The following is an 18743-nucleotide window of genomic DNA, read 5'->3' as shown; positions in this document are numbered from 1 at the left end:
AAATAATAATCATATAATAACATACAGTAGGCACTTTCTTATAGAACATGCACTAGATTGCTAATGCAGGACGTTATCATTGCCAAACATCCATGATATAATCGCTCATTTTATAGTATGCTCTTGAAATGAATTTAGAATGTTTTAACAGTTTTGAATTTAGCATCTGTATCCCTAGTGTAAATTTATTCGATAGCGAAATGTGACGTACGCGTTTGCGTTAAGTCTCATTTTGTATGGGATTTTGAGTTTCAAAAACGTCCCGCTTGGCGCGCTGTTTCTAAATCATATACAATATGCGACTTAACGCAAATTGAGATTTTGAAGAATCATATTTATAGTTATTCTAGTTAATTACGAGTATCTTGTGCTTATACTTCGCCAAATCTTGAATACGAATTTAGACATAAATGAGACGTACACACAAGCCTGGCGTATTTATATTATATCATTGCGATATACAAAGAGGGTTCAAAGGCAAACCGCAGTGGCGTGCTTCAGATAATGTTGAGATGTTATTATACATGATTTTGCGAAGAATTTAAATTCATCCTCCGAAATATAATTATGTACGGATAACAACTAGGTAAAATTGGTAATTACCAATATTAATATAATATGTTTATGGGCGGCTGATTTAGATTTAAAATTCATTTCACGATGAAAATTACACTATAAATTTGCTGTATTCGTCAAAAATATGTTTCTCTTCTCATCATGATCGTCAAACATTACATTATAAATTATAAATTATAATATTAATATTTATTGATGTTCTGGAAAGAGTTTTAATACGAGTAATGGTGAGATTGTTTATATTTTTGATCTTGTTTCGTTGGCCGTATTTAAGAGGGTAGTAATTAAGGGATTGAAGAAGGACGAATAGCTTTTTGAATTTAACGAAATAAAGGTAATTTTTCTATGAAAATCCATTTCGGGAGAAAACGGTTTCAACTAACTAAATCTTAATGAATCACTTTGTTTTTTATGTCGATCGCTTCGGCATAATATATTCTAGATTATTACTAGAGGCTTTGCTTTTTTGTTTTTTTTTTTGTTTTGAGAATTAAAAAAAAAAAAAACGAAAACCCATAAACGTAGTTTTTCATTGTGTCAATAACATTCTAAAAAATCATGGAGAATGGAAAATATTTACAACTGAAAAAACGTTTTCTCTTTTTGTATGGACGATCACGTAGTAATACGGTGTAAATTGAAACCCGAAGCCGAAGTCGAGGGCTTAATTAATACGAGTTCATAATTCCTGCCCATGGCACACACAATTGATCACACCTGTTAGAAAAAAAAAGAGAAAAAAAGCTTCTGCCTAATCTCGGCCGTACATTACAACCTTAGCTCAAAATTTACGATTTACGGGCCGCATCGCCCACGTGTAATAACACCTTTTTCGAGGTGTGACGTAAATATTTACTAACCTGGTGTGGCGGGTGTGAGGGCATGGCGCCGTTGGCGGCTGCCATCTTCATCTGCCACAACGAGTCCTGCGAATTGACGCTGCCTCCGTTGTTGCTGTTCGTGTAGCTGTTCTCTATGTAGCCCATGTTCACCCCTGAACACAAACAAATAAATATTAGTAATATTTGAGTGGGACGTAATTTGCTTTCACGAAACTAAGTGTACTGGGTGGAATGTACGAAGGATTTTTTTTCAAAATATCAGTGATACCCAAAACAGAGTGCGGAAAGAGAAGAGTCGCGGACAAGGCTCGGAACCGGTTTATAATATACCGGTAAATACCGATTTATTTCGGTTTTCCTCCGAATTTTTATAAGAACACGAACATTTTAAGAACTTTATTGTGACCTTAAAAAACCGGTTTATTCGACGAGCGACGAAACAGCCGACCAGCTTGGTGGTGTGCCATGTAAACATAGACACTCACATAGGAAGAAACTGGTTTTTATTGCTCTAAACTCTAATTTAACAAGAACTGTTCTCAAAATAACCGAAATTAAAAGGTTTTGCACCAAGTACATGAGGTTTAGAAAAACCGGTTTTCGAGCCTTGGTCGTGGACCATATAGGAACTAATACATTCTATGTTTATATTTTGTAGTTAAATGACATCTGCATTTCGGCATATACTTGGCCATTTATACTGTATTGAGGAATCGTAGGTAGAATAGTACCAAGCTAACAAGCTTACGTACTCGACATCTAGCGTCAAGTAGCGGATTTATCAGTACTGCTAATTAACAATAGATGTCGCGACGAACGAAAAGTCTAATTCTCGACAATTTTCAGCTAATATTATAACCGGATTAACCGGACCTCTATTTACAACCCCTTCTGCTTGTAATATTAGTAGTAAATTGTTGAATAATACACTTTTGGTCAGTGGCGACACTCGTGACATCTAGTGTCAAGGAGAGGTACTGATAAATCTGCTACATGACGCTAGATGTCGACTACGAAAATGATAAGCGTTTTGGTAAGAAAACTGATGTATGGAGTGAGTACTCTATGCTTACTTATATCTTTATATACATATTACATAATACACGGTGTACGAGGAAACCGAAAGATTTTAACAGTGTATTTCTGATCACATTGTATTTTTATTTCTGGAATTCGCGAAGCTTCAGAGTTTTTTTTTTTTTTTTTTCATTAATTTATTTAGAACACAAACAGTCACATATACAAATGAATTTGAAGTACAATGTAGAGTACTTAACATACTTAAGAATCATAGACCTGGAGGTTCAAGAGTTATTAGCAATTTAAAAAAACTTCATCGTACTGTTACTTAGTTCAAAACACCTTTTTGATGGCGAACATGCTATTATGGGGTGTAGTCTAAATAACCTTATTGGTAAATGTCAACAAGAGTAACACTTTGCAAAATCTAGGTCTTACGAAAAAAAGTAAAAATTCTTTTTAAGTGCCAGTATTACCCATAACATTTACTTTTTATGTACAAATACATAAAAAATGGATAAAAAAAGACAAATAAATTTTTTGGCGATAAAAAAAGACATTTTTTTTACATAAATTGATATACAACATTTTTTACAGTACATATGGGGCTACTTTATAGCACTAGTGCGAGAAGTAGCATATTACGTTACTGTCTCGAACATTTAAAGGGCCATATGTACTGTAAAACGTTGTACGATACATGTGCGAATAGGTAATTCGCAACTCGTGTCGATTTAAAACACTCCCTTCGGTCGTGTTTTAATTTATCGCCACTCGTTTCGAATTTCCTATTTTTCGCACTTGTATCGTAATGTACTATATTGGTAGATGTCAACAAGAGTAACACTTTGCAAAATCTAGGTCTTACGAAAAAAAGTAAAAATTCTTTTTAAGTGCCAGTATTACCCATAACATTTACTTTTTATATACAAATAAAAAGACAAAGAATTTTTTTGGCGATAAAAAAAGACATTTTTTTTACATAAATTGATATACAACATTTTTTCCTTCGTTTGGTCTCAGAAATGCGTAGCTAAAATCGTTCGGGTTCCACGTGTACCGTGTTTAATATTTAAACGACGAAAGAGGACACCGGCATGCCAAGTTTTAAAAAGGTACCTTTTCGTCTCACGAAGTCTGTGGCTAGTCCTCGGTAGCACAATGGAAAATTCTCAATAAATGAACACATTCATTTAATTCAAAAACGATCCCCACAAACCATCTCAAACTAGACGGATCACATAAGATAATCGAGGTCACCACATATAGGTAAAATTTAGTATGGGAGCACGAACGTTTGTTTCTTCTACGCGTCCACCATTAAACATATCAATAAAAAAAATAAAAAAAAGGGTCAAGTGAGAGTAAAATCGCGCACCGAGGGTTCCGTACAAACTTTAAATTATCTCGCGTAACTATAAAAGCGAAAGACTTGATCAAAAGTAACTATACTAAGTATAATTGTGTACAGCGCCATCTATCGGCAAATTGCCTATCTATGGTATTTCTTTTTCATATTTTCCTTCATAAATTAATTTCGTTTCACTATGAAAAAAGAAAAGAAAAATAGTACAGTTGGAGCTCTTTCAAATGATACATTGACCTTTTGGCCCTGTCTCCATATTGGGTATTTTCCATAGTTAATACAAATAAAATAATAATACATTCAATATGTCTGGGTTAGCGATTTTCATAACTATTCCAAATTTCAAATCGATAGCTTAAGTGGTTCTCGAGATATTTAGCAATGTGACAGACAGACAAACGGTCAGAGTCGCAACATAAGGGTTCCGTTTGTACCTTTTTGGAACGGAACCCTAAAAACCTTAAGGAATGTACCTAGGCTGATAATTAATAGAATCAGGCGTTACTTTGCGGAAATCCATGCTTATTAAAGCAAGAAATATTACTTGTGCTAAATCCGCGATAAAATGACGTGCTAGTCAATCAGTGCTAACCCGTTACACGCGTATTTTTACATGCAATTAATGTTCTCACCCTCCCTCCGCAAAAATAATACGCAAATAAATATAACAACTCGCACGACAACTGAAACTCTTCAGTTGTCGGGCGTCAGACCATCAACATCTCCAGCATCTCCTGAGGATGCCTCGTAGAGAGGCGAAACACGTGTCGAGTTTTGTACTTTTGGTGGTGAGTTGTTATATTTATTCGCGTATTATTTTAGCGGAGGGAGGGTGGGTACATTAATTGCATGTAAAAACACACAAGTATAACGGGTTAGCACTGATTGACTAGCACGTCATCACTGACGTGACTTGGGTATCATCATTGATCAAACCTTGTCCTGGTCAGCTCATGTTTCTGACATTAGCAATAAACTTTTTGCGTCTCTCCACTCACTAAGGCGTCTTCAAAATTTCCTTCCTCTTCAAACCAAAATAACTCTCGCATGTTCACTTTTACTCCCGTTGTTAGATTACGCTGATACTGCTTTCTTGGACCTTAGTGAGGAGTTACTGGACAAACTCGAGCGATTGCAAAATATTTGTATTCGATACATTTTCGGCTGCCTTTGTCCCATTGTTATAAGATACCCGTATTAGCCGTTTGGCGCAGATTTAATATTTTACAAGCTATACTCTGTATATTTAGGCATTTAAATAAACGTAAACAAACAATTTGTACATTTTCGGGTAGTTATTTATTGGTTAACCAAAACAAATAAAAAACCGCCTGGACCTGTCACTGAACGACTTGACTTCAACCTACATTATTTGATCATGTAATGTTTTCATCTACCCTCAACTGGCTTAAGGAGCCATTTGAGGGTAGATTTTGTTTACTTTTATTAACATACCTAAAGATACAGAGTATAGGCAAAGGCGTGGTAGGCGATCTTGAACAAGATACTTAGTTTGAAGCGTTATATTACAAAAATACTTACAATTAATTTTTAACAAAATGGTCTACGAACGGTGCTATGAAGCTTAGAATTAAAAAAATGGAAAAATTACTGCCTTGGGTGAGATTTGAACTCACGGCCTCTGGATAGATACTCCAGCGCTCTGCCAACTGAGCAAGTTCTAGTCTCACCCAAGGCAGTCATTTTTCAACTTTTAAATTCATTCTAAGCTTAAAAATACTTACAGTCAGTATTGGTCATATTCTGCGGGTGCGACTGCGGCTGCAGCTGCCCATGCGGCATCGTCTGATGCGGCGCCAAGTGATAACCATAGCCACTCTGCGACGCGTAAACAGCGCTCTTAGAATCCTCCATAGCTAGTGCTAGCTCCATAGAATGTTCTAGAGCTTTATTCTCCATCCCGGAGCTAGGGTAGTAGGGCGGAGGCGCCTGGTTCTGAGGCGTCACCATTGCCGGTCTCATGGAATCCATTTCATAGTCTTTGGCGGTCTCTTTCTTGTTCTCGTTGCGTTTGCAACGGCAGAACACGAAGAGTAGACTTAGGAAGAGTAGGAAGACTAAGCAGGAGATGAGGATGGCGACGAGGGTCGCTGTGCTGAATGATGAGGCTTCTTTTATGTAGGGTGGGCCGACTGTTGAAAGAAAAAAAAAACATAAATACTGATTTAAACTTCCACGATTTTTACACATCATTAACTAACACAAACGGGACTTAATCGCGTATTAAGTTTTAAATTTACCTCCGACGTTTCGAGGACGGCGTTGTCCCCGTGGTCTCGGAGAAGACTGGCTAAAGTTGACATCAACATCTAGCCGCGCGAGTTTTTTGACCTACCCTCACTTGATCTTGTTTATTGAATTGAACATTCTGCGCACTAGGGATGTTACTCTGTCGACACACAACACTAACGATATTCGATTTTTCGACTGTCGATATTCGTTCTCGCTTACATAAACTAATGAATAATGACTGGATTCCATGTGGATGAGATCCCCAAACCCTCGTCCCGATTGAAATGGCAATGTTTTTTGATTTCAATGGCTTCCCGCACTTTTCTGCCGTAGAAATGGCGATTAATACGCGATTAAGTCCCGTTTGTGTTAGTTAATAAAACATCTTCTCTTCTTCCTCGCGTTGTCCCGGCATATTGCCACGGCTCATGGGAGCCTGGGGTCTGCTTGACAACTAATCCCAAGATTTGGCGTAGGTACTAGTTTTTACGAAAGCGACTGCCATCTGACCTTCCAACCCAGAGGGTAAACTAGGCCTGGTTGGGATTAGTCCGGTTTCCTCACGATGTTTTCCTTCACCGAAAAGCGACTGGTAAATATCAAATGATATTTCGTACATAAGTTCCGAAAAACTCATTGGTACGAGCCCGGGTTTGAACCCGCGACCTCCGGATTGCAAGTCGCACGCTCTTACCGCTAAGCCATCAGCGCTTTCAGTGTTAGTTAATAAAACATAAATAGAAATTATAATGACAATCTTACATAAATCGACCTATACGGCTACCAGTACCCCTAGTATAAATTTAGTCGATAGCGAAACGTGACGTACGCGTTTGCGTTAAGTCTCATTTTGTATGGGTTTTTGAACAGCGCGCCAAGCGGGACGTTTTGGAAAGTCAAAAATCTCATACAAAATGACACTTAACGCAAACGCGTACGTCACGTTTCGCTGTCGAAAATATTTACACTAGGGGTACAGTTTGACACTGACGTGTATGCTAACGACTGCGTAACTTAGTTTCTATACATCTTCTCCAAAAGGTTAACTGGAAGAGATCCCTGAAAGGGACAAGTTTGCCTTTCCTGTTTTATGTTCTTTTTGTACAATAAAGTGTTTTACTACTACTTTACTACTCCATAAGACGTGTGTTGTAAGAACTAGACGGCGATAAACATAGTCATATATAAATACAAGCGACTCGCACGGGTTACACAAAACCTTAACAAATTATACACCTTAACCTTCTTCAAGAATTTTATTCATAGCTGAAAATTGCATGAAAATGCGTTCATACAGACTGCGAACATACAGACAGACAGAGAGACGCGGCGGGGGAGTTTGGTTTAATAAAGTGTAGTGAAGAATATAAGACTAATTAGGTATAGTAATTTTAAACTTAAATTATTACAAGATTAGCCCTCAAAGACCTGGATTTAAAGTTGCAAAGCAGATTCCTTAGGGCATCCGCTAAGTGGCGCGTTTGCACGGAGCGTGTGGGCAGGTAAAAAAAAAATTATGAGCAACGCTAATTGGCGTGGACGCGTGCACCCGCGGAAGCTTGCGGACGCCCTCGCTACGCAGCGGCATCGTTACCTGGGGGCCTACCGCGAAAACCAATATTTGCAAATTGCGGGGATCTTTCTCTTTTACTTAAGACGTATTTAGAGTGACAGTGAAAAATGCACGCAACTGACGAACTTCGATTTTCGCGGTTATAATCCTGTTTTATGTTGGATAGCGTAAAACAACCGTCACCTTTTAACACCGCGCATTTGACAAAGACAGATACTGCTATTATCACACGCTGTTACCTAGTGTGCGATCATAATATAGGTATTTGAGCGTATTACTGTTTCTACTTGAGCAAGCAGGATATACGCCCGGGAAGCTCGTATATCTGTCAATAACAATTTATCGTTGTCTATGCGACCAATAACTCCAATAACAGACCAGTACAATCAGAATAGATAATAGATGAATAATGCTAAATGGCCCGGAAGTCTCGATCTATTTCTAGAACCATCTGGTATTGAATTAATATCAAAACTCAAACTTAAATTTGAATTTACAAACTAGTTTCTGGCCCATCTTCGTTGTTTATTTCTCGTTGCATTTATTGAAATGAAGCGGAGTTCAATAGAAATGGCAAATAATGTTAAAAAAATATGACAGATTTTGTTAGCATTTGGCGTACAACGTAAAAGTTTTACGGTGGTTGTTTTTATTGAAATATTAATTATTAACATATATTTATCTAGTAATTGATGTAAATAAAGAACTTTAGTATATAAACTTTTGATAAAATGGCTGTCCACAAAAAGTGCGAAATTAGGAATAAATGTAGAAAAATTGGTTTGTTTATATTATTTACAGTACGAATGGTGCTACTTTACCGCACTAGTTCAAAAACTAGCATATTACGTTACTGTGTCGAAGCCTACCGCGAAAAACGAAATTCGCAAATTGCGGGGATCTTTCTTTTTTACTCTCTCTAAGACGTAACTAGAAGGAAAGAGAAAAATGCCCGCAATTGAAGAACTTCGATTTTAGCGGTAGGCCCCCAGACTGGCGGTGATCAACGAGAAGTGACGTGCAATTTTCGCGGGCGGCTGTTTTCTCATAGAATAAGTTTTTGGCAATTTTTTTTTGGTAGGTACAAGCTTTTACCGCTGACTGTACATTTCTTTCCACAGCCAACTAATACTAATTGAGACAATTCTAATAACCACAAACACTATTAGTTTGGGTTGTTTTATCAGATCAGCTCGATGGTACAGTCAAGGTATTAAATATCGATACGGACAAAGTACCAAAAATATGTATACACGACCTTATTGCCTATATATTATGGTAAAGTGTACATATTTTGGTCACTTTGTCCGTATCGATATTTAATACCTTGACTGCCCCATATAGCATTGTCACCCAACTTACATATATATGTGCAAATTTTCAGCTTCTTTGAAAACTGGGCAATGAGTCTTTAACTTGCAAGCCCGTACTCAATCAAGGTATTAAATATCGACACGGACAAAGTGCCAAAAATATGTACACACTACTTTAATGTATGGGCAATAAGGTCGTGTATACATATTTTTGGTACTTTGTCCGTATCAATATTTAATACCTTGACGGTACAAATAGTTATATTACATAAGTACAATTTACATACATACATTGCAAGTCAGATAAAAGCTTGTAAAAACGAGACTTCATCGCGTATAATTAAGTTTTAATAATGTGTCAAAATGGTGAATGTTCAAAATCAGTGTTTAAGAATCGGTTTTGCTAGATCTCGTGTAAAATTTTTAGTACGTTATTGATACAATAAGAAGCTAGGTTTATAGGTTTTTCTTTTCAAAATCGAACCTAGAATATAATATGCTGAAGCATAGAACCGGTGTGGGCAACTGTGCGCACCTCTGGCACAAATGGGGGTGGAGCGAGTCGGCGGCGTGCGACTGTGGAGATCCGGAACAGACCATACATCATATAGTTTTTGATTGCCCCATCACTAGATACAACGGACCTGTCGAAGATTTTAAAGAACTGACAAAGGACGCGAGTGTATATCTGCAAAACTGTAAATTTTAATTTGATGTAATCATTATTGTAAAAACCAGTGTGTAAACGCCATACGATAAATAAATAAATCGACATCAAAATCAAAGTTATCTGTTAAGATTTAAATAGTAAAAACCGTTCTCCCGAAATGGAATCATAAAAAAAGTATCGTTATTTCGTTACGATCTTCCTTCTTAATTCACATGGGACCAACATGTACGCACGTTTCTTGCGCGAGAAAGTAATCAATCGCTAATCGTTTCCTTGCCGGCGGTCGGACACCCGCTATGCTCACGAGGGTATGTATTATGCATATTGCTAAGTGCTGTAAACATACATCACACCTGACAGCTGATAAAATGTTTAGCTATTTCCATGTTTAACGGTAAATATTTTATACAGTGAATAACTACAATAAGTTCGATACTGGAACGGTTGATCAAAAAATATTAAACTACGGACTGGTTGTAGTTTATAGGACATGACCAGAGCCCGTACATTTCATGCCGTTAACAGAAAAATGACGTCACGCTACATAGAGTTGATTCCAATTAGTATTTTCGTAATAATTAATCATTTGTCAACCTCTTTAGGTAACTGATACATATACTTGACAATCAGTATAGAAAAGTCTAACTGACTTTCATTTTATTGTCACACAAATAAATAATAGATTATTAATTTATGAAATTAAACATATTTTTGGTTTTTAACAGCGTAACAAGCTTTTATTCACGTAACAAGTATTTATTATGATGCCCATCAATAAGTAAGTTATCTAAATGTGTAGTAACTCCCTGTATGTTAAATTACGTCATTTTTTCGTCAACGGCATGAAAAGTACGGACCCTGTACATGACTATTCTCTATGTCTCTAAAGAGCCTTTCTAATGTATGGCACAATCCCTTTCAGCTATTAAGGGTTGTAAACATTCAAGTAATTATCTGTGGTTGTGCAGGCAAAGGGACGACAAGTTGTGGCAACCCTAATAATTGCTCGTAGCAACACTTAGTCGAACGGCACCGAGAATGCCCGAAAGGTCCAGTGTCACCCCGCTGGTACCGCTTTCAATGACGAAATTCCCTTCTTAATGAGTTAAGTTATCGCAATTTCAACCTTGTGAATTAGAGAAATAGTAGCTATTTGTATGCATTTTTTGTTACTTGCTATTAGTGGTAGCCTTAAACTCTTCTTCCTCGCGTTGTCCCGGCATTTTACCACGGCTCATAGGAGCCTGGGGTCCGCTTGACTAATCCCAAGATTTGGCGTAGGCAATAGTTTTACGAGAGCGACTGTCATCTGACCTTCCAACCCAGAGGGTAAACTAGGCCTTGTTGGGATTAGTCCGGTTTCCTCACGATGTTTTCTTTCACCGAAAAGCGACTGGTCTGGCTTTTAACATTATACATAATCTCTCAAGTGCTAAACGTCCAGTTTAAAAAGTTTGAAATATAATTGTTCCTGTAAATTATGCCATGCGAGTGTTCGCATACAACACGCTGCGACTGTTCGCATACAACACGCTGCGACTGTTCGCATACAACACGCTGCGAGTGTTCGCATACAACACGCTGCGACTGTTCGCATACAACACGCTGCGACTGTTCGCATACAACACGCTGCGACTGTTCGCATACAACACGCTGCGACTGTTCGCATACAACACGCTGCGAATGTTCGCATACAACACGCTGCGACTGTTCGCATACAACACGCTGCGAATGTTCGCATACAACACGCTGCGACTGTTCGCATACAACACGCTGCGACTGTTCGCATACAACACGCTGCGACTGTTCGCATACAACACGCTGCGACTGTTCGCATACAACACGCTGCGACTGTTCGCATACAACACGCTGCGACTGTTCGCATACAACACGCTGCGACTGTTCGCATACAACACGCTGCGACTGTTCGCATACAACACGCTGCGACTGTTCGCATACAACACGCTGCGACTGTTCGCATACAACACGCTGCGAGTGTTCGCATACAACACGCTGCGACTGTTCGCATACAACACGCTGCGAATGTTCGCATACAACACGCTGCGACTGTTCGCATACAACACGCTGCGAGTGTTCGCATACAACACGCTGCGACTGTTCGCATACAACACGCTGCGAGTGTTTGCATACAACACGCTAAACTGTGGAATAACCGACTGTGGTATTTCCGGACCTGCGACCTTCAAACCTTCGAGAAACGAGCGTATTTTATACCTACTACCGTCTTACATCTTACAACTCTGGTGGTTCAGGTGTCCATGGATTACAGTAATTGCTTACCATCAGGCGATATGTCTGCTCATTTGCCTCGTATTTTATAAAAAGGTGAAATTTAATTCCTGAATGGTGAAAATGGGGTTGAACTTTTTACGAGTACAAACTTCTATGCGGAAGAAGTCACGGACAGAAGCTTTTGTAGCTCAATATAAGAAATGTATAATCTATATATATATATAGAGCCTATATATATCCCACTGCTGGGCACATGCCTCTTATGCGTGAGAGGCCTTGGGCTTATAGTCCCCAGGCTAGCCCATTGCGGGTTGGAGGCTTCACATGCAACTTTTGAATTTCTTCGCGGATGTATGCAAGTTTACTCATGATGTTTTCCTTAACAGAAAAGCTAGTGGACAAAAAACTCATTGGACGTAAGTAACAGGATTTGAATATAAACATAAGTTAGTAGTCTCCAAGTTTCGTCTACAGAAAGTTAAAAAATCGTTCATGGGAAACTGTGTAACATTTTATAACAAAGTACCCTTAGAGGCATGGAACCTGCCCTATACTTCATTCAAGCAATACGTCAAAAATGCACTTCTCAAAAAGGGATACTATAAAATAGATGACTACTTGGGAGACACGGAATCATGGCCAAGTATCCAGTCTCAAAAGCTGTAATAGTTTTGCGTGCAGTGTCCCGGAGAGGCATATGGCGCTGTTGTTTCTAGCTGTTCAACCTTATGTATTAATGTTTGTTATGTTTTAGTTATTTTGATGATGACATTGACATATTAAATACATAGTAGTTATGTATTCTGTAGAACTAGTTTTAAGATTGTTAGCTTAACAGTCTCTTGACGTGAAATATGTATTTCATACAATTTTTTATTTTTTTTATTCTTTGACATTTGGAGAACCTTTACACCTCCAAATCTTATTATTGTGTATTATTATTTTTCTCAGACCGTGGGGACCTTATACATCTCCAAACTTAATGTTTTAACCGTGGAGACTATACGTCTCTGTCATATTGTATAATATACTTGACTTAGTACATACTAGTTATGTACAGAATGTAGCATTAGTTTATGAGACTGCTAGTTTAACAGTCCAGACGCGGTTTATTTATTTAGTATAAATTTTATTTTGACACTTGGAGAGACTTTACACCTCCAAATTTTATTAGTATTAGTACTCTGACATTGGGGACCTTTTACATCTCCAGATTTAATGTGTTTTTAACCATAGAGACTATACATCTCTATTGTATTGTATTAATTATTTATTTTAAGATTATTATAATGTAATGTTTACCCAGGTATTGGCTGTTGTATTTATAAATGTTGTTATGTATTTTTCATGTCACTATATGATGTTACTATAAATGTTGTATTGACTTGTAAAAGAGCCCTTGAGGCCTACTTGCAGAATAAATTTTTGAATTTTTGTTTTTTTTTTTGAATTTTTGAATACGCGACCTCCGGATTGAAAGTCGGACCTGCCACCACCGCTTCTTTAAAAATATAACAAGTTTATTATTTTCATCAAAGCGCTGTATTTTGAAACCACACAATTAAATACAAACCCTCCATTTTTAGGGTTCCGTAGCCAAATGGCAAAAAACGGAACCCTTATAGATTCGTCATGTCCGTCTGTCTGTCCGATTCTGTCACAGCCACTTTTTTCCGAAACTATAAAAGCTATACTGTTCAAACTCGGTAGTAGATGTATTCTATTAACCGCATTATGATGTTTACACAAAAATAGAAAAAAAACAATAAATTTTGGGGGTTCCCCATACTTAAACTGAAACTCAAAAAATCTTTTTTCATCAAACCCATACGTGTGGGGTATATAGATATTGAGGTTTAAAGGATAGGTCTTTAAAAATGATATTGAGGTTTCTAATATCATTTTTTTCTAAACTGAATAGTTTGCGCGAGAGACACTTCCAAAGTGGTAAAAAGTGTGCCCCCCCCCCCCGTAACTTCTAAAATAACAGAATGTAAAATCTAAAAAAAATATATGATATACATTGCCATGCAAACTTCCACCGAAAATTGGTTCGAACGAGATCTAGTAAGTAGTTTTTTTTTAATACGTCATAAAAATTAAAAAAATAATATTTTTTTCATCAAAACCATACGTGTGGGGTATCTAGGGATAGGTCTTCAAAAATCATATTTAGGTTTCTAATATCATTTTTTACTAAACTGAATAGTTTGCGCGAGAGACACTTCCAAAGTGAAAAAATGTGTGTCCCCCCCCCCTGTAACTTCTAAAATAACAGAATGAAAAATCTAAAAGAAATATATGGTATACATTACCATGCCAACTTCCACCGAAAATTGGTTTGAACCAGATCTAGTAAGTAGTTTTTTTAATACGTCATAAATGGTACGGAACCCTTCATGGGCAAGTCCGACTCGCACTTGGCCGCTTTTTTAAATAGTAGCATTAAGTGACACTTTGTTGGACAGCTCCATTAATGAACTGAATCTGTGAATAATATTTGTGCATACAACACATTAATTTTTTTTTTCTACGACAATTTCTGAGCGTAAGGGCGCCCGCTAGCTGGCGCGGTTGCACTTACCTAATTTACCCAAAAACTTACCTAATTTGTTATAACTAATGTATGTGGGATCGAATCCTATTACGTACAAAGGAGTTTGTAGGAACTTGTAGGAACATTTGATATTTACTTTTTTTTTTAGCTTTCCTGTGAAAAAAAAATATTGCGGGGCAAAGTGCACATATCCTGCATAAATTCAAAGGAGTATGGAGGCTATATCAAGCCTGCCCAGCATTGGGACGTTCCTGTGTGTTTTGACGAAGTGCAAACTGTCCAGAAATAGGAGTCCCGCGATCTACAGCGTGTATTTTTGATACGAACACATAATCAAACGACAGTTAGTTTAGGCTGTCATTAACACACTTTCATAGGTTTTATAAAATATGGATGACTTTTATTTTGTAATACAAAATAATTCAGCAAGCAATGTATCACTACTTTGTTTTAACTCAAAACGTCTCATTAATGACGCGACGTCATAACTGTCATAAGTGATCATGATGTACGAAATACATTGCCGCTCGAAAAAAAAACAAAAATTAATTATGGTCTGGTAGTGATGAGATGACTAAGTTAAAAAAATCTTTCAGAATTGTTTAATAGCACTAAAACCTACGTCTAGTTTAAGTTTGAGGTTATATTAAAAATACATACTGTATACATTTCGCACGCACTAATATGCGAGTACGAGTGGGAGGCATAGAAAGTCAGTTAGAAGGCATAGACACACACGCTCGCGAATATATCAGTGTCAAACTGGTGGTAGCCATAAAGGTCTCCAATCTCCGTTCTCAAGCACTAGCAGAAACGTCGCGCGCACTAGATAAAACATAAAAATAGCTTAATAATACACATGGTTGTTGTTTATTTCTAATTAAAATATTACAACTCACTGTCAGCCTCAGTGTAATCGCTGCAGACCTCCTGGTTGACCTGGAGACACAGCTTGAGCCGCAGGCGAGGGTTGGGGTCGTCGGGCCGCGGCCCGCGCGGGGCGGGGGACTCCAGGACGGCCTCTTGCGCCGTGGACGCGGCGCCGGACAGACGGAGGGGTACTGTGTCCAGGACCTGGAAATACGGGGACTATTAAGATCTAGCAATATAAGTATAGTCGTTAGATTTGTAGCTGGCCCTCAACGGCTTATCCATTGTCTATTGTTAACTAAAACGGCGCGTGCCACTACCTGCCAAAAAAAGGGTCGAATAATTCTAATGGGCACCTGAGCGCGGGCTAGTCTAACGCTCAAAAAACCAGTGTAGGTGTGCTCTCCGATAACGCGCCTTTGTTACATATCGAGGACACATTTTAGGCTGGTTCGGTAGCGTTCGACTCGCCGGCACTCAGTAACCGTATAGGGACCACACAATAACTTTAGTTAACAATGGACAATGGATAAGCCGTTGAGGGCCAGCTACAAATTTAACGACTATAAGAATCTCTATTGTTATGCGCTTTGGAGGGCCTGCCAGGGTGCTTAGAGGGGGTTCAAAAAACTTTATTTATTTTTCTGGCGGAGCACCAGATTATTTTAAGCGTTGCTTGAATACACCAAGTTACACTATGTATTATAGTGCGAAAACAATGACTTAATTAAAAATCTAAAAATATTTATTTTTCAAAATCAAAGTATTATCAGAATTCAAATCACAATAAGGGCAACGTGGAGAAGACCGTCTATAAGGTAAGATCGTATACAAGCTCTTTCGTCGCTTCTAGCTCTTGCATTAGTACACTCACAGAAGGCTGTGTCTGAGCGAAGTACGTATACAAATACAAACGTTTTTGCCCCATGACAGTCTAATAAATATTTTTTTTTATATTATGCAAGATTTTTGAACATTATCATGTGTTTTTGTGTTATGAAGGAGCCCACCCTTTCATAGCATATTACTAAAATTTTACTAAATAATTACAGTAGAGTAGGTATAGATTTTCCAGTGACTTTGTTTTGCGATTGGGAATCAAATGTCAAATTTTAATTTCCAATTCAATTAATAATATGAAGTGTGATAGCGTGTTTGAGTTCGCTAGGCATATCATTAAAAAGTTCCTTGGGCTTCGGATGTAGAAAGGAATTTTGCCAATTAAAACTGTTCGTTAAAAATGTCACCGAAAGTTTGAATACATGTTGTCACTTGCCTTTGAGCAAAATTTTGTTACGCCGACGTTAAAATTTTGCTATTTGATTAAGGAGTTTACAATTAATATACGTTGTATTATCACGATAAGAAATTAAATATTTAAGATTAATTTGTGTCTGAATATATGAGCCTCACGGCCCATAAGAACTGCACGTTGGAGTAGTCGCTCTGTCCCTTCGCGTTGACTAGGGAAGGTTGTTTGTCAATGGAACTCACCTGCCAATGATGGTTAGGCTGCATAGCCTCCGCAACGCCCACCAGCGGTAAGCAAGTAGGCCCGACGCTGAACGCCACGGTCCTGGAGTTCGGCTTTTATATGTCCTGCTATGGCGTGGGTATCTTGTCAATGGAACTCACCTGCCAATGATGGTTAGGCTGCATAGCCTCCGCGACGCCCACCAGCGGTAAGCAAGTAGGCCCGACGTTGAACGCCACGGTCCTGGAGTTCGGCTTTTATATGTCCTGCTATGGCGTGGGTATCTTGTCAATGGAACTCACCTGCCAATGATGGTTAGGCTGCATAGCCTCCGCGACGCCCACCAGCGGTAAGCAAGTGGGCCCGACGCTGAACGCCACGGTCCTGGAGCTCGGCTCGTACGTGACCTGCTCTGGCGCGGGTATCTTGTCAACCTTGGTTGTGACTGTCAGCTCGTTGGAGTAGTTGCTCTGTCCCTTCGTGTTTACGGCTTTCACCTGAAGCAAGAGCGAGATAAATGTTTGGATTTAATAAATGTCTTAGCAAAGGAAATAAGTAATTCTGCCTTAAGGCAATGTTTGTATAAAAAAAGATGGAAATTCAGGTAAACTGCACGCGGCGTCTTTTTGCAGTCCAGTCTTTGATCATTAAACAAATTTCTGTATAGCAAAGTCGATACTGTATCGTTACAGTTGAATTCCTCTGATTTTAGTAATTCTTTGTTGACGTGTCTGTTTTTTTTAATACTACGTCGGTGGCAAACAAGCCTACGGCCCGCTTGATGGTAAGCAGTCTCCGTAGCCTATGTACGCCTGCAACTCCACCCAATAGTACACTCTCTTACCTGTGACTGGTCAAGTAGTTCAAAGTAAGTCATTAAGGGGGTTAGAACTAGCTACTAACCACTCACATGCTTCATATTTTTCAGTGACTTCTATTATTATAATAAAATAAGGGTGACAGCTGGTAACTACAGTTACCAAAAGCAAGTGAGTGGCTAGAGAGATTTAATCAGGGTAATGTGTGCCATATTTTTAACGTCATGGTTTAAAAATATGTCCCGATTGAAAACCCCCTTTACCAAAATTAGCCAGAAAGTCGCATCATCGCTGCAAAAAGTCGCCGCGTGCGTTCAGTGCACATACTCAAGCGTGTCCAAAACTTAGCAAACGAACACAAAACATTATCCTAATTGAAACGACTACCCAACCAGCGGTGGCCGAACGTTAATTGCAACTGACCACAACCATTACAAATTGAACCGTAAACCATAACGGATGGTTACAGTTTACGGTTCAATTTGTAATTTGTTACAAATTGAAGCGTAAACCATAACGGATGGTTACAGTTTACGGTTCAATTTGTAATGGTTAATGGTCAATAGCGTTAACGTTTCGGCCAACACTGTACCCAACTCTTTCTCTTCAGTATTGTATGAAAGAGACGGAAGATTGTTGACTAGTTCCTGTATATCGCTTCAATTAGGAGAATGGTTAATTGCAAAAACGAAAGACGAATGAACAGCACGCTCAAATGGTTTACCTTGAAAGCATATGTCAGATGCTGTCGGTATGGATGGAAAAGAAAATGAAATCGTTAATTACATACATCAGTGGATGGGTCTAACGCTGTTTTAGTATGAGTTAAGGTTGTGCGTCTTTCCTGTGGACATCATAAAATAAATAGACGTTTATGCCTATTTTTCTAGCTAGACCCTTATAGGTATGACCAAACCTTCATAAAATTGCATGATTAAATACGCTTCCATATAGTAAAATCGTTAAATTTCATATTGTCTACAAAAAAGACGCTCGATCGTTTCTGATTTTTTTATTTTTCGTTTAATATAACCGAAACCGGTCATAACAGTCATAACCGGTTATGAGATTTAACCGGTTATTGCATTCCCTAGACCAAACCCTACGTGGTTACATATTAAAAATCAAATATCAATTCGCCTCGAGGCACGCCGCGGA

At 38.3% G+C, this 18743-nt stretch overlaps 1 protein-coding gene across 2 annotated transcripts in view; it reads right to left on the bottom strand.

The window, feature by feature from the left end:
- The window catches only part of LOC133515563 (hemicentin-2-like), a 241645-nt gene that overhangs the window by 21038 nt on the left and 201864 nt on the right, over positions 1-18743 (bottom strand). For both annotated transcript variants that reach the window (XM_061848124.1, XM_061848125.1), the window contains 4 exons: positions 17070-17264; positions 15323-15497; positions 5550-5957; positions 1437-1570 (listed from right to left, as the gene is read on the bottom strand). In XM_061848124.1, the coding sequence (XP_061704108.1) occupies positions 1437-1570; positions 5550-5957; positions 15323-15497; positions 17070-17264 (912 nt within the window). The remainder of the gene's footprint in view (positions 1-1436; positions 1571-5549; positions 5958-15322; positions 15498-17069; positions 17265-18743) is intronic.

This window comes from Cydia pomonella, chromosome 2, assembly GCF_033807575.1.
Source record: "Cydia pomonella isolate Wapato2018A chromosome 2, ilCydPomo1, whole genome shotgun sequence".
Taxonomy (NCBI): Eukaryota; Metazoa; Arthropoda; class Insecta; order Lepidoptera; family Tortricidae; genus Cydia; species Cydia pomonella.
The sequence above is the reverse complement of the archived record's forward strand: the minus strand, read 5'-3'. Positions and strand labels throughout refer to the sequence as shown.